General features: G+C 38.0%; 1 protein-coding gene across 2 annotated transcripts in view; it reads right to left on the bottom strand.

Moving 5' to 3' along the window:
- igsf21a (immunoglobin superfamily, member 21a) overlaps positions 1–17,845 on the bottom strand; it is a 188,165-nt gene extending 170,320 nt beyond the window's left edge. For both annotated transcript variants that reach the window (XM_067586498.1, XM_067586499.1), the window contains exon 1: positions 17,318–17,845. In XM_067586498.1, the coding sequence (XP_067442599.1) occupies positions 17,318–17,456 (139 nt within the window). In that variant the 5' untranslated portion in view covers positions 17,457–17,845. The remainder of the gene's footprint in view (positions 1–17,317) is intronic.
- Positions 17,846–19,206: the final 1,361 nt, after the last annotated feature.

The following is a 19,206-nucleotide window of genomic DNA, read 5'->3' as shown; positions in this document are numbered from 1 at the left end:
CTTAGTTAGCAGCACTAAAAACCAGTCACATATGGAGATATTTGGAGCTCTTTGTTCAGCAGATCAGTTAGAAATAATGCACGGATGAATAGTACAAGCAGAAACAGCCACAGTGAGATATTTGATGAAGAGCTGCAGACGACCAGCACACCTCCAACAGGTAAACTACTTATGTGTTATGGAAAAACACTCACAGTGTGCCAGCTTGACTTGAGTCATGGCTCGGCATGACTACCCCACAATAATGGAAAACGGCATAATGTTAGCGGAGCAGAGCAGTGAACTTATGTGCTGTGCATGGAGCAGATGACCATATAGAGAAATCCATCACAAGCTGATGTCGGCTTGGGCTGAAAGTAGGAAAAAGCTGTTGAAAACTGAGCGTTCAGAGCAGTCTGAAAGCCAGTGCTTTGTGCTCACAGGAATAACTTCTACATACGTTTACCTCATTATTTGACACTTTGGCCACATTTAATATGAGCATCTAACAATGTAACATTATGTATATGACTGAAAAGAAGGAAAAGCATAATCTCCTTTAAAATGACCCAGTGGTCAATATAACTGAAGACAGGGTTTGTATCTGGAAGTATGTTTATGTTGTTATACATGGCCTATATTGTGCTGAATGATTGTAAATAAAATGGCATCTACAGCGGCAGTAAAGGTTAATGGCAAGTCATTTAAAAAGCTAAGTTTGGCATTTTGTGAGATCTCAGATGGAAATTTCTGTTCACGTAAAACGTGGACCGCTCAGTTTTTTCAGAGGAAAACTAAGGTGACAGCAAATGTGCTGTAAATGGCTACAATTCACATTGACAGACTCTCTGACCATTGGATCAAGGGAATGAATTGTTTGTGTTATTGGGATACAAATAAACATGATGTTATACTGCATGTACTAGATTAACTAGAATGAATCTAATTCTATCAATTAGAAATCATGACATCTGTGGGTAACATATATTCAGGTTGTTTTTTACAGAGAATTGAACATCTGTCAGATAAACCAGGACTATTGTCCAAACATTGAAAAGAAAAAAATTACAGATCTACACAACTATAAAAGGCATTTACAGTAATAGAGAAAAAAAATGAAGGGAGACAGATCAGCAGCACTGCTAAAATCAGCCTCTTCTTCTCAGGCTTGTAAAACAGCTTATGCCAGGGACACACTGTCTGCGTAAGCAGCGTGTGTGTCGCAGAACCTCTTGCTTTTCATTTCAGTCCCCATGTTCACAGGTTGGAGCAGCCACACATCCCGTGTGCAGCAACACGTCATCTAGAGATCCAGCGTCTTGCCCATTTTTTCCATGAGATGTGCGTGGTTCTCAACAAAAATAGATGGTGAAAATGATCTGTTGATAGTCATATTGACATCATACCAGCGACATTACACCTTTCACTATAGTTTCAATGTCTATATCTGTAGAATATATCACAGACATGAAAATATAGTGTCATCACTGCGGGTCAGCCTGCATGGTACATGCCAGGGCAGGGAGCCTCTCTGGGTGTGAACTACAGCACAGACAGTCGGTGACACATAGAGCTTCTTTTCTAAACTCCTGCTTGCTTTCTGTGATATTAGTTCAAACTGGTATTCCTGCCTGAGATTTGGTGTTGTTATTTTCCTTATTTGTTGTCAGTTTCCCTCCTGACAGTCAGTTTGGAGGTTTGTTTGTCAGAGCGTGTTTGGCTTGTTTGGGGAACTTGGTGTCGTTGTGGAGGGATTTTCTTCACTTGGAGCGGTGACAGCAGGGTTTAATCAATATAATCAATAAAAAACCTGTGCTGTATAAGGAGTGTATGTGGCTGCCACAGAAGTAGCTCCAACCAGGCCCAAGCATGCCTGTCAGAAAGAAAGCTGCTTTCACCTCACATTAAAATGAGCACACACTTCTTAACCTTTTTCTGTCTAAACTAAATATAAATTTAAATTAAAATGAATTGGAATATTCTATTGTTGATGGCAATCAGAGTCAAACTCTATAAGAAAGATAGGGCTGGCAGTGGCAGTGCCGCAGCAGCAATGCTGCCTGTGTGGACACCTCACGCATGCGAGCCTCAGCAGTTCAGCAATGCACACGCTCAGTTAGAGGTAGGCAGTGTGTCCTGGGTCCTAGAACTAGAGCTGAGTGACATGCCACACATGACACTTAATTGATATTTACATTCACCAACTGCCAATTGACCTAAATTTGCTTAAGTTGGTACGTTCTGGAAAGTGTTGTCCCCTGCAGAAAAACTGCAGCACCCAGATGTCAACTACTCACATGCTTCTGCCTTGTCTCGCCTTTGTTCTATAGTTTAATCTAAAACCGAGCAAAAAGTAACTTAAGTGTTAATACTAATGCTTTAATAGCTTAGTGTATTTTCTAAAATGACCTTTCAGCAGATCACACTGTATAATGCCATATTGACTTTTGGTCATATCACCCATCCCTACTTCAGACATGTTTCATTGCATTTGAATGGTTAGAATTTGTGAAAAAACAGTTTGCTAATTTGACTGATTAGAGAGAACAAATTGGGTTCTCTGACAGTCTGAAAACTTATGCACAAAGGAAACCTTAAAGGGATGCAACAGACAATACCTCTGTCTTGTATACATTATACCTGTAAAATGGCACAAGCACAGTGAAATGTTATGTAAAATGTTTTACTCAGGAAAATATTGAGCATATTATATCTTCTTTTTTCTGAATATTTTCACTGACCCGTTCAGGAAGCCATTTTACACTGTTTCCATGGATTCATGTAAAATATTTTGATAGACAAACAAATAACGGGACTTGTACTAGCTGATAGTTATTGCTAAACATAATGAAGAGAACAGGAGCTTGTTGCCTTACCTGCTGTCACAATATAAGGTAAAACCCTGGCCAGAAATAGTTGGTCCACATTTTAATTAAAAAGCTAAAAGCAAACTTCCTTTAAGGAAAACAAATTATACTTAGAACTAGGGCTACAGTAAAGCTGAAATTATGAACTAATGGTTACAAAAAAAAGAAAAGAGTGGCAGATAACCTTATGCAATGAGTGCTGCACTTTGCAAAGATAACTGTGTAAAGGTTAAGCATCAGTGTTTGTAAATTTAAACAGTTTAGAAATTCATGATTGCATTCCTTAAGAGATTAGAATCAGAAGAGAACAGAATCACACCATGAACCCACATAATATGCTTTCTTCTATTATGTGAGGGATCATAACTACTGCTACTTGACAATATTTTATTATACTATCCTGAGAAAATTGTACTGTAGCAGAAAGAGTTACCAAGTAAAAGGCACAAGCCAAACTCACTTTCAGAGTTAAATGAACACTGACAGTTTTATCGGGTAAGCATAAATTAAATAATCTTTGCCTTATATAAAAATTCAGAATGGAGGAGCAAACAGCCAAAAGTTAAGTGTAATCACCAGAGGAGCTGAAACAACCTTGCAATATTAACCTTCGTCTTGAAAAACAGTTAAGTAAAATAATCACATCTACACGGGCTATATCCATATTGACTGTAGTTTCTATTATTGTATAATTCATGTCACATGTTTAGGAGATTAATTCTCTGAACTTGCATGACAAGTTCTGTGGCAGATCAAAGGTTTGCTGATAAATGTTATCATAAATGACAGATGTTATAGGATGAACACAGAGACTCGTCCTATCGTAGACTGATTCCGTCTGTGAAACTTCACTAAGACCTGCTCCCGTGAATAGAGATTGATGTCTTCATGATTTTTAGTGATAGAAAATGTCGGGATGCTGTCCCGAGGGAAGAAAGTCTCTCTGTGGCTCATATGTAGGAAGTCAGCATACATATAAGGAAATAATCTGTTGTCATGAAATGCATAGTCCACACAATCCTCCTTTACTCCCATCTGCACAGCTTCAGCCCATCCAGAGTGACGTCAATGTGCAGATTAGTGCTCCCCCCCCAACCCCCTCCCCCTCCCCCCTCCTCTCCCATCTCTCCCTTTTTCATGCCTAATCTGGACTTTTCATGAAACCTCTGTGATGCTGCATTCACTGCCTATAAGATAGCTTTGAATAGCTCTAGACATATGAAACTGAAGTGACAAACTAAAAAGCCAAAACAGTGATTTAGGATTTTAGAGTTACTACATATTGAGAGTATAGGGAAGCGTAAAAGGAAGCTTTAAATTACAAGAAAAAGAATAGGATTCCCAGTCCGTTAGGTTAAAGTATAGATGTTTACATTTAAAAACGTATGAAAGAAAATCCTCAACAGTAGAGAAAATATAAAGGGCTTACATATATTAATATGTAAGAAAGTAAAAAAAATAAAAATAAATAATAATAATATATAAAGGATATTTTGTACTATATATATATATTTATATTTATATTTATACAAAATTATGATGATTTTGGAGGATGTAGTTTGCGGTGCTCTTAAATTGTATTACATTATACTGAGAGGTGTTTCTATATTAAATCTACTCTCATTGATATAAATGCATTGGACAAAATATTAGAAACACCTTTCAGTTTGAGGCAATATAATTCAACAGCACCACAAAGTAAAGCCTCTAATGCTGACCATAAAGCTGAATCTACACCTCTCTAAAAAAGTTTCAACTAACATTTTACCCTTCATGAAGGAGGGATTTTTTGCAGGGCTGTTGTAATGTACTGCTTTAGTTTTAGCTAGGTGTACCTAATAAACTGGCAACTGATACATTACTATAGACACATATTTTGACACAGAAAATTAAAAGAAAAAGTATCATGTGTTATTTCCTATTAGTTTTACTTATCTACAATGCTGTTTTCTCCTTTTCTAGTGAGCAGACAAAGTACAATATTTCCTGTCTTATCATCAGATTTGGTTTATTTTACTGCTAATGCAAGTCATGAAGATCCTACATGTTTCTTTATACCATAACCTTCATGTACTGTACATATTGTATGCTAACACAGAAAATCACAAGGACAGCCAGTGTTTTATCTTTAGGTCACAGTGACGTTGAATAATTCCACTTGCTCAGGTACACAAAAAAAGGGTCATTGCTAGCAAAAACAAAAGCAAACTGCAAAGAATCAGAAAGTTGGTACATGAAAAATCCTCTGCGCACAGCAGTGTTACTCTCGGAAGCTTAAACCTCCCGTGATAAACCATGAATGCAGAGATAAGTGTCATGTATAGTATACAAGGCACTTCTCAAAGTCTTTAATAAGGAGGCTAATGTTGGGACACAGTGGCAGAGCAATTGTTATTACTCAGCAGCCGTGTTTGAACACGATAAGCAAAATTGCATAATCCACATTAGCATAGGAAACAGTGAGGCGAGAATACACTAAAACTGCTGATAAAGCCTGTCAAGAAATTCCTGCTTATGCTGGCTGCTAATTTCAGAAAAAAAGGGTCTAATATTAAAATACTATATCCATGAAAAATGTTAATAGATAACATTTCTGGTATGGGAGCATATGGCACTATTTGACAATAATGTAGGCCAACTGTACAGTAGATCACAAACAGGAATATGATACTTTTTTATAAGTAGCCTGTCTTGGGAGAACTTTCTGAGGAAAGCTTCTCGACTCTTTTTCCTATCTCTCAAAACCACCAGCTGCTGAGGGAATCAGAGTTGCTTCAAACTCCCACGCAAGCCAAAGACATCAGCAAGGAAACCTACATCTGTGTATGAAGGACTTCAGGGGTAGAAAGGGAAGTTACTGTACTGTTTGAACTTCGTTGCCCCAAGCATTAAGTTGTCTCTACTAATCACAGGGTTTATCATTTGATCATTCGGAGCATTGCTGCTTGAAAACGCAAACGTATTTTAGTCATATAGGCAAAGGAAAGTTCATTTTTCCTTGATTCTCTCCCTTACCACTTTCCATGCAAGAGGTTGTTGCGGTAGCAGAGGGGGAGGACAGATTTATCATAATGGTTAAAGATTCTATTGCATTATTTGCATTGTGGGAGACATACAGTATGCCCTGTGGTTGACCCCCTGGGCTTGAGGCTTCCAGGCAACAAGTCATCTTGGATGCAAACCCCATAGTTGAAGAAGCAAGCTGTTAATAAAATATGTTAATGGATTTCCAATGACTGGTTCACTGCAAACACCACACTTTAGCTCGTCCAAAATGTCAAAGAGATGATTTGGTTTCACACATTTACCTGAAAGGCAGATAGCTGGCATGTATGCTAATGCTCAGAATATGTTATTCTCTCATATGTGGCTTATCACTGTCTCAGACATTTCAGGGTGTCACGCTAGTGGGATGGATGCCTTTGAAGAAACTAAAAGCCAGAATTTCTTTCAAGATCAACACCCATACCTCAATGTGAAAAGCAAATGCATGCACAGTTGAGAAGTGTAAACCTGCTTCAGACCTGCTGTTGGAAATTTTGTAGCTTAAGTGTCTGAGGCGTGTTAAATAATAGCATAACAAGTTTATTCAGCCTCTCTGTGAAACAGCACAATGTGATGTTCACAAAATAAAGGTTTGAATCAAAGTTAAAGGACTACATCAGTCTTTGAGATCTTTGCCATTGAGATTTCTGCGAACAAAATTGGAGGTGAATGGAAGAACAGAGTTTGTAGTGCTCAAAGAATGATTATATTTATATTATATATTTTATTTATATATTTTTATATTTAGAAAACTAAATGTCAGGAAACAATGTGCTGGTTTCTCTAGGACACATTTTTGAGTTCTCTACATTTGGTCCAAAGTGTTATCCCTCTGCAGTAGAAAAATACTCACTGAACACTGTAACCAGGAAAGTTGGGTACTATGCTTGAACAAAAACTAACCCCATTGCTAGATAACACTTGAGGTAGAAGGGAAATGTTTTTCCTTCTCCTTTTTGTGATTTGGATGAACTGACCCTATAATGACAAGGTGAAATAAAAGCTACATCATTTTCATGTTCTTTTATCCCTCCCAAATGTCTGTTCTAATTCATATGTCTCTTTTTTCTCCCGATAAAATGTTACAATATTATTTTTTTTAAGTTTTTGTCCTGAACTTGGAGGCATATACATAAATGAATCCAATTAAACTGATTTGGAGTGACTCGCTAACCCCCCCCCCCCACCACCACCACCACCAACTGCTCTTGACCACTTGTGGGTAGTAAATAGGATAGCAATATGGAGGGTCAGAGGTGTGTGTCTGGGTTTACATTTCCAGAAGAGTGTAGCTGTGCTCTAAATTATTAATTAATAACTAATTATTTGTTCCTTTGTTCTGCACCTTCTAATCTAACAACGCAGGTGAGGGAGGTGTGGGTGGAGGCCAGCGGTCCTCTTCAGCTCCACTTTGCTTTGTATTCCCTGATCTACACCCATTTATACGAGATCCAGTCAAATCTGAAGAATTTAATCAGATCCCTTTTGCAATTATATCCCGCCCACATGTTTCATTTAACTCGGAAATGCGTCACATTACGGAAGCTAAAAGTGCTCTTCACTCTACGCAGTTACTGTAAAGCCTCTCTACTTAATAATCAGATAATAAACTTTAAAATTCCCTGATGTCCTGCAGGGACTGCATCACCCCCCAAAGACCTTCTAAGGTCATTTTGATTTTTCAGTAAAAGCTATTTCATTTTTAGCACAGTGGTGTACATGTACAAAGCTGGCTGAAGCCCTTCAACAAAAGCTGTCATTTCTGGGTCACTAACCTGTTTCAAGTTTTAATATGGCTCTTTCATCACATTAAATGTAATTTCAAGTTACAAAAGATCCTGACTAAAAGGTGTGCATAACAAAAATTATACTTTAATTGAAGGTGATCGCTGAAGGAGACAATTGGTAGTCACAAACGGTATCTACAGTGAAGTTATTATTTACCACCCAGCCACGCTTGCATGGTATTGCTGCCCTGATGTTGATCAAAGTCCTCACAACTACTGTAAGAGACTCAAAGCAGTTTTGTGTTGCTGTGCGGTGTGACAATGGGTCCAAGTGAGCTACACTCTCTTATTCTTTGATTAAGTTACTATCCGAAAGCAATTAAATGTTATACTTTTTTTACAAACTGCAGCCCCCACAGTGTTCCGTATAGTGGACTGTCGCATCAGAGATATCAGTAGAATACATAATAGAGTTTAAAGATGAATGGGGTCCTATCAGCTGCAGAGGATGGTGTGATATTAAATTATGCTACCTCATGTCATACACAGTTTATTAAGCCTAGATCTAGATGAATTAAAAATAGCCTAGAGTAGTTTAGATTTTTATTTATTTTTTAAATTTAAACTTTATTTAACTAGGAGAGTCTCACTGAGATTAAGAAACTCTTTTTCAAGGGAGACCTGGCCAAGACAGGCAGCAGCATAAATAAAACACATAGTTAAAGAGAGAAAACACAAAAGGAAACAAAATTAACGAGAAGTACAAATAAAGCAAGTATTGGGAACTCATATTAAAAAATTAAAAACATTGACATCTTAAGGAATCTGCCTCTAATTCTTTCATTTTGGATTTTAAAGTATTTAACAAGATTAATTCATTAAGTTTCAAGTCATTCTGCAACGTATCCCATGCCGAGGGTGCAGAATACACAAATGCCCCTTTTCTAATTTCTGTTCGGCATTTGGGACAGAAAGCATAAAGAAGTCCTTAGAACATAGTATTGTCTGGCACTTTTCTATGTGATAAAACCACGTAGGTAGTATGGGAGCAGACCATGAATTGCCTTATATATATATATATAGATGTACCAATGTAAGAGCCTATGGGTGGCCAGAGAAGGCCATCCTACCCGAGAGTAGGAGTCTGACTCACAGCGGTGAGTCAGAGCTTTAAAATTGGTAATGAACCTCAAGGAAGCATGATAAACCGTGTCAACCATATAAAGACACTGAGCAGAGGCATGCATATATAAAAGATCACCATAGTCCAACACAGGTAAAAAAGTGTCAGAAACAAGTCACTTTTTTACATTAAAAGAAAAACACAACTTATTTCGAAAATGAAAACCCAGTTTTAGCCTCAGCTTTTACACCAGGTCCTGCACATGTGGCCTAAAAGTGAGGGAGTCATCAATCAAAATACCCAGGTATTTATAAGAGTTGAAACCTCTATTTCACTTTCCTCAAGAGTGACCACTGAGGGGATATTTTGTGTCCTATCCCTAGAGTTAGTAAACAACATAAGTTTGGTCTTATCAGCATTAAGAACAAGTTTCAGCTGAAGTAGGGACAACAATAAAAGCATTTTGCAAGTATTCAATGGCCTGTAAAAGAGTTGATGCACAGCAGTATATAACAGTGTCATGACCAAGCTTATTGACCAAGATTATTTATATAAATTGTGAATAAAAGTGGACCTAATACAGAGCTCGGTGGTATACCCTTGTAGATGGATACTATATCAGAACATAGACCATCACATCTAACACATCTGTACTGAGTAATGTATGTATGACCTATTACTAAGGTGGTATTGCTTGCTTCGAGAGTCCTGTGTTAAGAAGTTTTAAAACATCATAGTCAACTGTGTCGAAAGCAGATCAATAAAGGGTAATGCAAAATGTTGCTTCTTGTCAAGTGCAACAGAAATGTCATTTACCACCTTCAGTGCAGCTGTGATGATTGATATGTTGATAAAATGGCATTGGTGTATAAAGACTCCTTTAGTTGATTGCTGACAAGAGCTTCAAGAATTTTAGCCAGCACTAATAAATTAGATATTGGCCTATAGTTATTTAAAATAGATGAGTCACCCCCTTTTAATAAAGGGAGACCTAAAGCAGTTTTCCATAGGAAATTCCTCATTTTACACCGTAAGGTTAAAAAGATATGCAAGAGGCTCTGCTACAAAATCAGCTGCCAATTTCAAAAAGTAAGGATCAATAAGATAAGATCCTGAGGATTTTCTAGGATCTAAAGTTTTTAGGGCTTTATGAACTTCTGGGATAGAGAAAGGTATGAAATTAAATGACTGAACAGTATACAGTGGAACGTCAGTACAGGATTTCATAGACACAGAACAAGCACAGTCAAACAGAGAGCCAGGAGATATAAAGTGGTTGTTAAAACAATTCAATATTTCCATTTTTTCATGAACAGCAACTGGATACTTTATAGCAAAGGTAGGTACAGCTTGAGAGTTTTTGCTCACAGAAAGGGATTTTATGGTTTTCATAAATGTCCTAGGGTCATTTATATTTTCAGTGATGACAGACAAATAATATTCTGATTTGGCTTTCTTGATAAAAGAGGAGCAGTTATTTCTTAGGACAAGCCAATCAGTGGTAAAACCTTTTTTTCCTTGTCTTAGCCCAAGCCGAGTTATGCTCATGAATAGTATCTGCTAGCTCAGAGGAAAACCAGGGGTTATCACGCCCCTTTACTCTCCTGAATGGGGCATGTGTGTTTATGATTTGCGTAAAACCATCATTAAAGAATGTCCAGCTGTCTACACATCAGGGATCCGCTCTGTTCTACTCCAATTAAAATGAAACAAATTATGATAAAACCCCTGTTCATTAAAATGTTTAAGGTTCCTCTTACAAATGACTCATGGTTTTAATTAAGGGACCTTCATGTTCCTGATAACAGCAAAAACATAATGGTCACTTGCAAAAAACATCAACTGCTGAAAATTTATGAGAAGCATTAGTCAGAATCAAGTCAATTAAGGTGGACTTCTCAGGTCGTTTAAAATTTGGATGAGTGGGTGAATTAATCAACCGTGTAAGACTGACGGAATCACAAAAAGATTTAAAATCGTCAGATACTGGCTTAAGCTGATCCCAGTTAAGATCACCAGCTAAAACAATTTTTCAATAATTTAGTCTGGATAAGAGGTGCATCAAAGACTGCGACGCATTGTTTATGGCAGATGGAGGCCTATTGTATTGTGTAACACCCAACAACAGTTATACAGATGCCCTTGGCAATATCCACATTCACTGCCAGAAATTCCAATTGCTTGCAGATTGATTCAGACAGAACTACCTGTCAGCACGATAAACATTGTATCCATCCATGTTAATATATTTATCAATAACTGAACTTGTCAGCCTAGTTTTGGATATTACAACAATGTCCATATCTGTTGATTTAATCCATATTCTAATCATATCCATCGTCCATTTTGGATAACAAGCTGTACACATTGAGATGATTAATATTTAGATCAGACAGAGATTTAACTCAAGGCTAAGGTTAGGTTGCACGTCACCAGATATAAGTAACAGTAACACAAATCAATCATCTCTGTTTAGCAACACTACATGATGATTCCTTTGACGTTTCATATGTTAAATCTGAACGAGATCTCTCATTGAGTGTAAAGTAGTTATGTAACACCAGAAGGCTTTGAAGGCGGGATAAGTCTCTGGGTAAATTCCATGATAAGTTCATGTCCTGTGCCAACAGCTTTGGGGTTTGCACAGATTGTACAACAGCCATAGAGCAAGTGCATCCATGAGCAATGTCTAGTGGGCAATACACATTGTTAGATGTACTCACCCAGGAACGATCACTTTTTCATCAGTCCCACACAGACAACACATAAAGTAAAGTCACGAGAAACGCCATTGTCTATGTCCAGAGAATATGAGGGTGTGTGTGTGAGTGCAGAGCAGGCTGCAGACAGAGGAGTGGAAATGAGGATATTGGAGGAGGAGATGCGGTGGTGTGGCTAGGAGGAAAGGCCACGCAGGTGGAGACTGAGAGGTGCAGGAAGTCTTCAAGACCAAGGAGAGTTGGAGAGATAGATTCAGAGGATCAGAGCAGTTTGCATCCCAATTAGATGGTCCAGGAAGGAGATATCCTCATATTCTTCATAAAAAAGTTTGCAAATGCACTATGTGAATACTTTGCTTTACTTCAGTATGAATGTTAAAAAGAATAAAAGACTTATTAGTAAAAACAAAAAACATTTAACACTAATGTGGACTGTCATGTTGCCATCTTGGATGGATCATTCAGTTAGGTAGAAATTAGTTATGAGCAAAAAGATCTATGCTTTTACAGTAATTTCCATCTTAAATGTACTCCTCCTAATATATAGTCCTGAAGGAAAAAAAGCATCTATAAAATAATTTAAACAGTCACAATGACTGACCAAAAAAAACAATAGCAGAGCAAAACAATGAAGACGGCTTCTAATCTGAGCATAATCATTTTATATAACTGCTGAAAGCTGCAGTGCTGATGCAAAGCCTGGTGATTGTTAGATAGTGGCATAACCACAACTCATTTTCCAGCCAATATCTCTTCTCACTTCCTGTTATTCAAGATCAGCCATCAGTAGCTGACAGGCACAGTGCACCGGAAACCATCAGATCCAACAGAGATCCATGCCTGTTAAATCTGTCAACACTGCTATGATGTACAATCTACAAGCCAACCTGTGCTGTGAGGCTGGACATTTTCTTCAATGCTTTATTCAGCAGGTGGAACAAAAGGTCAATAAACTCTTAAAATCTTATATGTTTCAAATTTTAAGACACATGACATGAAAGTTGTTCAACATGTGTCAGATTCAAACATTCTTACCTGCACTAAGCCAATTGTAAGCATGTGATGTTACCTTTTGTGTATTGCCACTATAATTTCACAGCCAATTGCCTGTAGCTGTAATATTGAATTTTTTTTTCATTTTAACTCCTTTGCTTGTATTCTTTAACTCTAACAACCACAGCAGTGTGTTGGGCGGTGCATTATGGAAAACAAGTCTGTTTTTCATAATGCTCTGTATCCCTTTGACCTTTGACACAGTGAACATGAGTCCATGAGGGTTGATTATTTTACTCCTTATCCATGTAATATTCCTGTTAGTTTCTACTGGTAGCAAATCACTACAGCCTGCCTGGCCCACTTCCTGATCTAAATAAAATCAGACCACCTTGTACTTTACTGCATTGCTCTTTGAACCCGCATGCAGCTGTTCAGACCTGAACCTAAAGCGGCTGATAGGACATGCAAGGCACATGAAAATGTTTTCCTTCATCCTCTGCAACACTGATTGATTAAAACAAGATAAATATGAGCATATGAGGAGAGACGCATGATTGATTGCATTGGACAGCAAATTGTCATTAGCTGTGAGAGAAAACAAGGATGGATAATATTCATGTAGCTTTCAAGAATTATGTAAAAGGACATATATCACTTATTATAGTATTACTGTGTAAAAAACTTCATGTATTCGCAGCTTGCACTAAAAAGTGAAAGGGAAATGAGATACAGCATTAGAAATACTTTGATTTCTATTAGGTTAGACTGATCTTAGAAAATGGTCTAGGCCAGAGGATGAATATGAGTGGAAATAGCAAGCCAACTGCTCTTACAAGAGGAAAAAAGATTCAAAAAGCTGAAATTTTATATAATTCCAATTCAACTTCTGAACACTCTTTTCTACAGTTCCTAATCTCTTAAAGAAATCTCTGAAGCTCTGTGAACCAATCCTGTTCTTCCCTAAATGGCACTGTAATACAGACAATAATACCACCGTCTGCCAACTTTTTTATTTATTTATTTTTTTATTTTTCGGAGAGGGTGTGGCTGAGGTCTGTAAGGACAAAAAATCCATCAAATTACCCTGTACAAGATTTAAATGTAAAAACACACCCCTCTTATCAACCAAAATTACAAATGGGATTGCATTAGACAAATCACCATTCCCGTCTAGCTGAAACCATAAGAATTAAACTTTTTGCCCAATTAAATTCAAGGATGTAAAGTGTATTAATTTCTCCCCTACAAGAAGCCATAAATCAAAATGTGACAGCAGACAGCAATCTAAGAGCAGCAATTTTGATTGGTTAGTCAAGATGAAGCTGGACAAATAGATCATCTGCCTCTCTTGGTCCTTTGGTATACTTAAGTATCAAGACATCAGGTCACAATTGTTAAAAGCAAGGGTTGTATTCAATTTAGTGACATCAACTTGCATGTTTTCTGTGTGTTTCTGTAAGTATTTCTGGGTATCTGCTTTTTTTCAAACAGTCACTAGTCTCTTTAATTTAGGTTTAATTAATTTTGTGAAAACACTACTTTGTGGGTTATGGTTATGGGCCAGACTATCTCTTGGTCGGGCATAGTAACTTCTTGGAGTCTTGTTGTCAATGTAATGTCGCCAGGTGACCAGCACCAAGAAACAGTCTGGTACATAACCCTGCATAAAATCACAATGTTTACACGTTGTACAAATACAATAAACAAGATATGACGTGTCAATTAGATGTGCTGGTAGGCAGATATTGTTACCTTTGGACTGAGGCAGGCTAGATGTTTCCTTGTTTCCAGTCTTTATGCTAAGTTATGCTAACTGGTGGCTTGCAATTTATTCATATTTACCATGCAGACATGTGAGTGGTATTGATCTTCTCATCTAACTCTTGGCCAGAAAGCAAATAAGCAAATTTCCCAAACTGTGAAAATAAGTCATATCCACAGTTAGTTGACACTAATTAGCTAAATTGCAAATGTGCACTGCTATGTTTATGTTGCTACACCAATTAAAGCTCAGTGTTAAGTAGTAGTATCATTTCATTAAACACTGCAGGCTTTTTTGACAACAGTCCAAGACCACTGCTATTTAGCCTGCATTTAACGACTGCACAAACATTGACATCTTTTATCTTATGTGATAGTTTAACATTTTTGATACATTACAGCAAACTCAAGTTATTTTCACACTTCATCATTTGACCTGATTGGTGCTACTCTAGTTTAATTTACATGATGATTACATTAAGTACTTTAAAGAGCTTGTGTTTTTCTACAGTTTAGAATCTGACTTCATCCTGGCCAATTTGAGCCACTGCTATACAACTGGACTGAATTTGATTCCTCTATGAATGTTTGACCTACAGTGAAAGCAATGAGATCAATCCTTATAATGCTGTGTCTCCACTAATGCTGCAAAAGTCAATCAGATGAATCAGGTGCTCTGGAGGCTGAAAACACAGCTACATTCTTTGAAAATGGACATAAAACTGTGCCAGTGCCTTAGAAAAATACATGTTCAGTCCCTTACTACAAAATTATGTAATGTGGAACACCAACATATACTGCATTTATGGTATACTAAAGCTTTTATAGTTCCACTCACTAATTACACTCTACTGTTTGCGCTCATACAGTGGATATATAATATATATGTGCATGCATAAGACAAGTGTAAGAAATAGCTCCTGGGGAAACATTAAGTATACAGCCACTGAGTATGTAGCCTGTTCTTGAAACAGTGACTCTGTGACATGCTTAACGGCCAAACATAAATCTTAAACTACTGAACTTCACTAGCTGAGGTTAGCTTGTAGGCAAGGCTGCATTAAACAGGGGACTGTTCCACAATTTCTAAAAGGGAAGCATATCTGCCAGACAGCGATGGACTGTAACTTAAATGAGAGTTTCACTCTAAAATGAAATAAGTATGTGTCATTTCTCAAAATTCTTGCTGACATGAGGGAAAATGTTGAGGAAAATAAAAATGTATGGCATTTCATTACTTGGGAGAGAGATGAGAATGGAATAACTGACCACGGGTATTCTCTTTGGTGAAAAAAAAAAAAATCTTAAGACACTGGTGCACTCATTGAAATAGAGAAACCTTGATTTAGTTTAAAAAAAAAAAACACATAGACACAAGAAAATAGTACACCAGTATAAATTGAATGTGATATCCAGAAGACAGCAGACATCAGTTTATATAAAGAATACTGCCAGGGGGAAAAAAAGGAAAATGACAATAAAGGTGAAATCCTAAGGTGTATCCATAGAACAAATCTATTTTGTTGAAACAGCACTGACAGCAAAAGCCAACGACAACTGTGCAGTCTGTCCGTAAGTCAACTCAAATCTTCCCAGTTGATCGGTTAAATTCTACCCTTCTCTGTTTGTTTACATGGAAATTACTGTTAACTACTGCATGAAAAATCTCACAGTCATTCAACTGTGACATGTAATGAAACCAGTATAATCTAACCTATTGTGACAATTTCAAATGAGCATGATTGCATTATTGAAGTATAGCCCTAAATACTTTACACAGCACAGGGCCTGTGTGTAGTTCCTCATCATCTGAGCAAGTCGGACCCAGAGGCATTTTTTATCTCTTAACATTATGTTAAGCTCAACTGACATAATGATTTCCTATATGGGTTGTTGAAGGTCAAAAACACTTCAAACAACAAAATCCTCAGCTAACAGCACGGGTTAACAGGTTAGTTTGTAAAGCATGCTTCTCTGATGTTGGAGCAAGGAGACAACTTTCTTATAAAGTCCTACAAACACCACAGTGTTATCACCAGTCCACTGAGTTATGTGCCAGCTGAATGAACAGCAGCCTTACTCTTTCTATATTTCTCAGTAAAGGAATCAAGTGCTTATATTGCAGTCCTGTATAAAGCTCTTAATGATGCATGACACCTTGCAGAAAACAAAATGCCTCTGCGAGCCACAGGGACTACATGTGAGGACAAGCACTATCTCAAAAGTAAGGGAACAGCTCTACATTCCTGTCACCAAGTGCTTATCTGTTGCAAATATTTGAATGTAGTGGCTTCCCTTAAATTGCAGTGCAACAACATCCCCAGTCTCATCATCACTGCCTCCCAAAAAAAAAAAAAGACAACCCTATAAAGGACAACCCAATTCCTTTAGAATATTAGTTCAAATCCAGAATTCGCTGTCATGAAAAACGATGTGTTGTGTTTTCATCTTCTAAGCATCGTCTAAACACGTCAACGGAGGACAGAGGGAAAACACGCGACAGTGATGCCACCGCTGTACTGAACAGACCGTGCTGAAGGCAGACATCTGCATAAAAAAAAATACACTTTAATGTTCTTCTGGGCAACAACTGAAGAACTAACATCTGTTGAGCCCAGGTGCCACATCTGGTGTGCCAAAGCCACAATGACCAGAGCGCCGAGGAGTGCGCTTCAGCATGCTTTAGTTCTGTGGTGCTCAGATAGGTGCTGTCATGCATCCTGCTCGTGATAGTCAATGCAGATGAATTAAGACTTAATACATAACTAGGCCTCCTTCAACCCCTCTTCTTGCATTTCCTTTGAGCACATCGACACCACGCATTGTGCAGTCTGAACTGAATCCGACCATTATTCATTGATTTCTCTAGTCCACGACTTGGTTGGCACGGAGGGGGAAAGTTGGCAATAGGCAAGAAAGGCACCGATCGCCTCCATCCGGCTGTCCTGTTAATGGCCAGTTCCTATTTCACCTTCACATATGAATTGCTCAACTCATTGACAGTTAAGCTATCGTTAAACCCCACGCATGGATCGGAGGGGTCAACGCGATGGTCCGACTATGTGAATTGTGAAAATGATATGACAGGGTCAGACTTACCGACGGCTAAATCCAGTAGATCTGCGCACAAGAGCAAGCACAATGAGAAGACGGTCATCTTTCCCTTATTTTGCAATAAATCCCAAACTCCATCTGCGTTTACATGCTCTCCGGGTTTCGGCTGTGTAATCCCCACCATTCCAGAGGTATGCGATTGAAAGGTGCCCCCAAACTATTCATGATGCAGCTCAAGTCTAAGTGGAGAAATCGGAGAAGTTGACTATGAATACAGCATTCAGAGCGGCGAAAAACGAGCATCAGATCCCGAAAAAGAAAGGTTGACGGACTGACTGCGATTTACCGAACAAGCGAAATGTTTTTTTTTGTTTTTTTCCCTCCCAGTTTAAACAATATGGAGCTGAGCTGAGCCGCGTAGCAGAGATAGGCTCTGGAAAAAACGGAGAGGTTTGGATGAAAATGTGCTCCTCTCTCTCTCTCCCCCCCACCTCTCTCTCTCTCTCTCTCTCTCTCTCTCTCTCTCTCTCTCTCTCTCTCTCTCTCTCTCTCTCTCTCTCTCTCTCTCTCTCTCCTCCCGCCCTCCAGACAGACGCACAGTCATTCCTGATCACTCGCTCTTTTATTTCACACAATTTTCCCTAATCCTACCCTGGATTCAGACCCCTCTAAATCTGTCCATTAAGCCGATTTATTTCTGTTCGATTTTTTCCTTTGCAAAAACCGGTTTTTTAAAAATCCTCATGCTCCGTATGCTACATAGCCTATATTACAATTGCAAGAATACAAATACAGAAAGTAAAGCAGTGAGCAGACCATGTCCAGTTTATCGAATCATCAGAAAATATTTAATGAATGTTTAGTTGTCATATTTTGTGCAGGGAAAGAAAGAAGGGTAAAATCACTACTCTGCTATCTTAAATAGATGCTGTTTACTAGGCTTTCATGTTGCATTAAACTATGATTCATTCAGCAGGAATGCTGTTTAACGTACTATAATGTCTACAAAATCCAAACAAATTTAACTGGAGCACATAAACATAATAAATATATTTTGTTGGAACAACATTAAAGCTCATAAAGACTTACTTGAACTTTATGAGTAGCTGTGTAATGGTTGGTCAGGTTCGGTCGGGCAGGTTAAAATCACTCTTGTGGTTCAAATTGGCTGTGATCCTTTTGTCTCTTTTAAGATCATCTAGTGTAGATTCAAGTGTCAGGGAGTGGTGAAAAGTGACCATCCTTACTGGGAAGCATGATGCCTGTGTTACAGTACATCATGTGCCAATGCTGTGAATGGCTGCAACACTACTCTGTAATGTCACTCAAATCAGAAAGCCTATTTTTAAATGTCACTTGCATTAAAATGATGCCCCACATATATGCTTAAGTATAACAATGGCATTTACTAAAAAATACCAATTAGCATTTCTCTGCTGTCACAGAGATGAACCCGTTTTACGTCATTGCTTTGGATGAGTTAAAATGTAAATAATGTGGAGTTGAATTTCGCATTTTGTGTTATTATGGTCAGCTCCAAGTCACTAGAAATGTTAAGAGAGATGAGAACACACAAATTGTCAAGACTCCAAAATTTGGCACGTTCCTCTGGCTATGTCATTTTAATCAGTATCACTTTCGCAAGGTTACCCCTGGTTAACTATACTCTCTTTTGCTCTGAAATGGTGTTTGCAGAACTATATGCCTTTTGTGAAATTGTCCCCAGACTTCTCTTTCAAACTCCAGGCAATAAGTTATTCAGGAAGACAGCCACTAGCATGCCAAATCCATTCTCCAAAAATATGAATTCAGTTGAATAAAGCCATTGGTTTCCCATTTTCAGCAAACTCAACTCAATATATCAAGGCCGTAAACTTGTATTGATCTGAACAGCAGTGACCCAGTAAGACCTCCCAGAAAAGCTGTTTTCTGGC

Source organism: Thunnus thynnus, chromosome 4 (genome assembly GCF_963924715.1).
Source record: "Thunnus thynnus chromosome 4, fThuThy2.1, whole genome shotgun sequence".
NCBI classification, from domain to species: domain Eukaryota; kingdom Metazoa; phylum Chordata; class Actinopteri; order Scombriformes; family Scombridae; genus Thunnus; species Thunnus thynnus.
The sequence above is the reverse complement of the archived record's forward strand: the minus strand, read 5'-3'. Positions and strand labels throughout refer to the sequence as shown.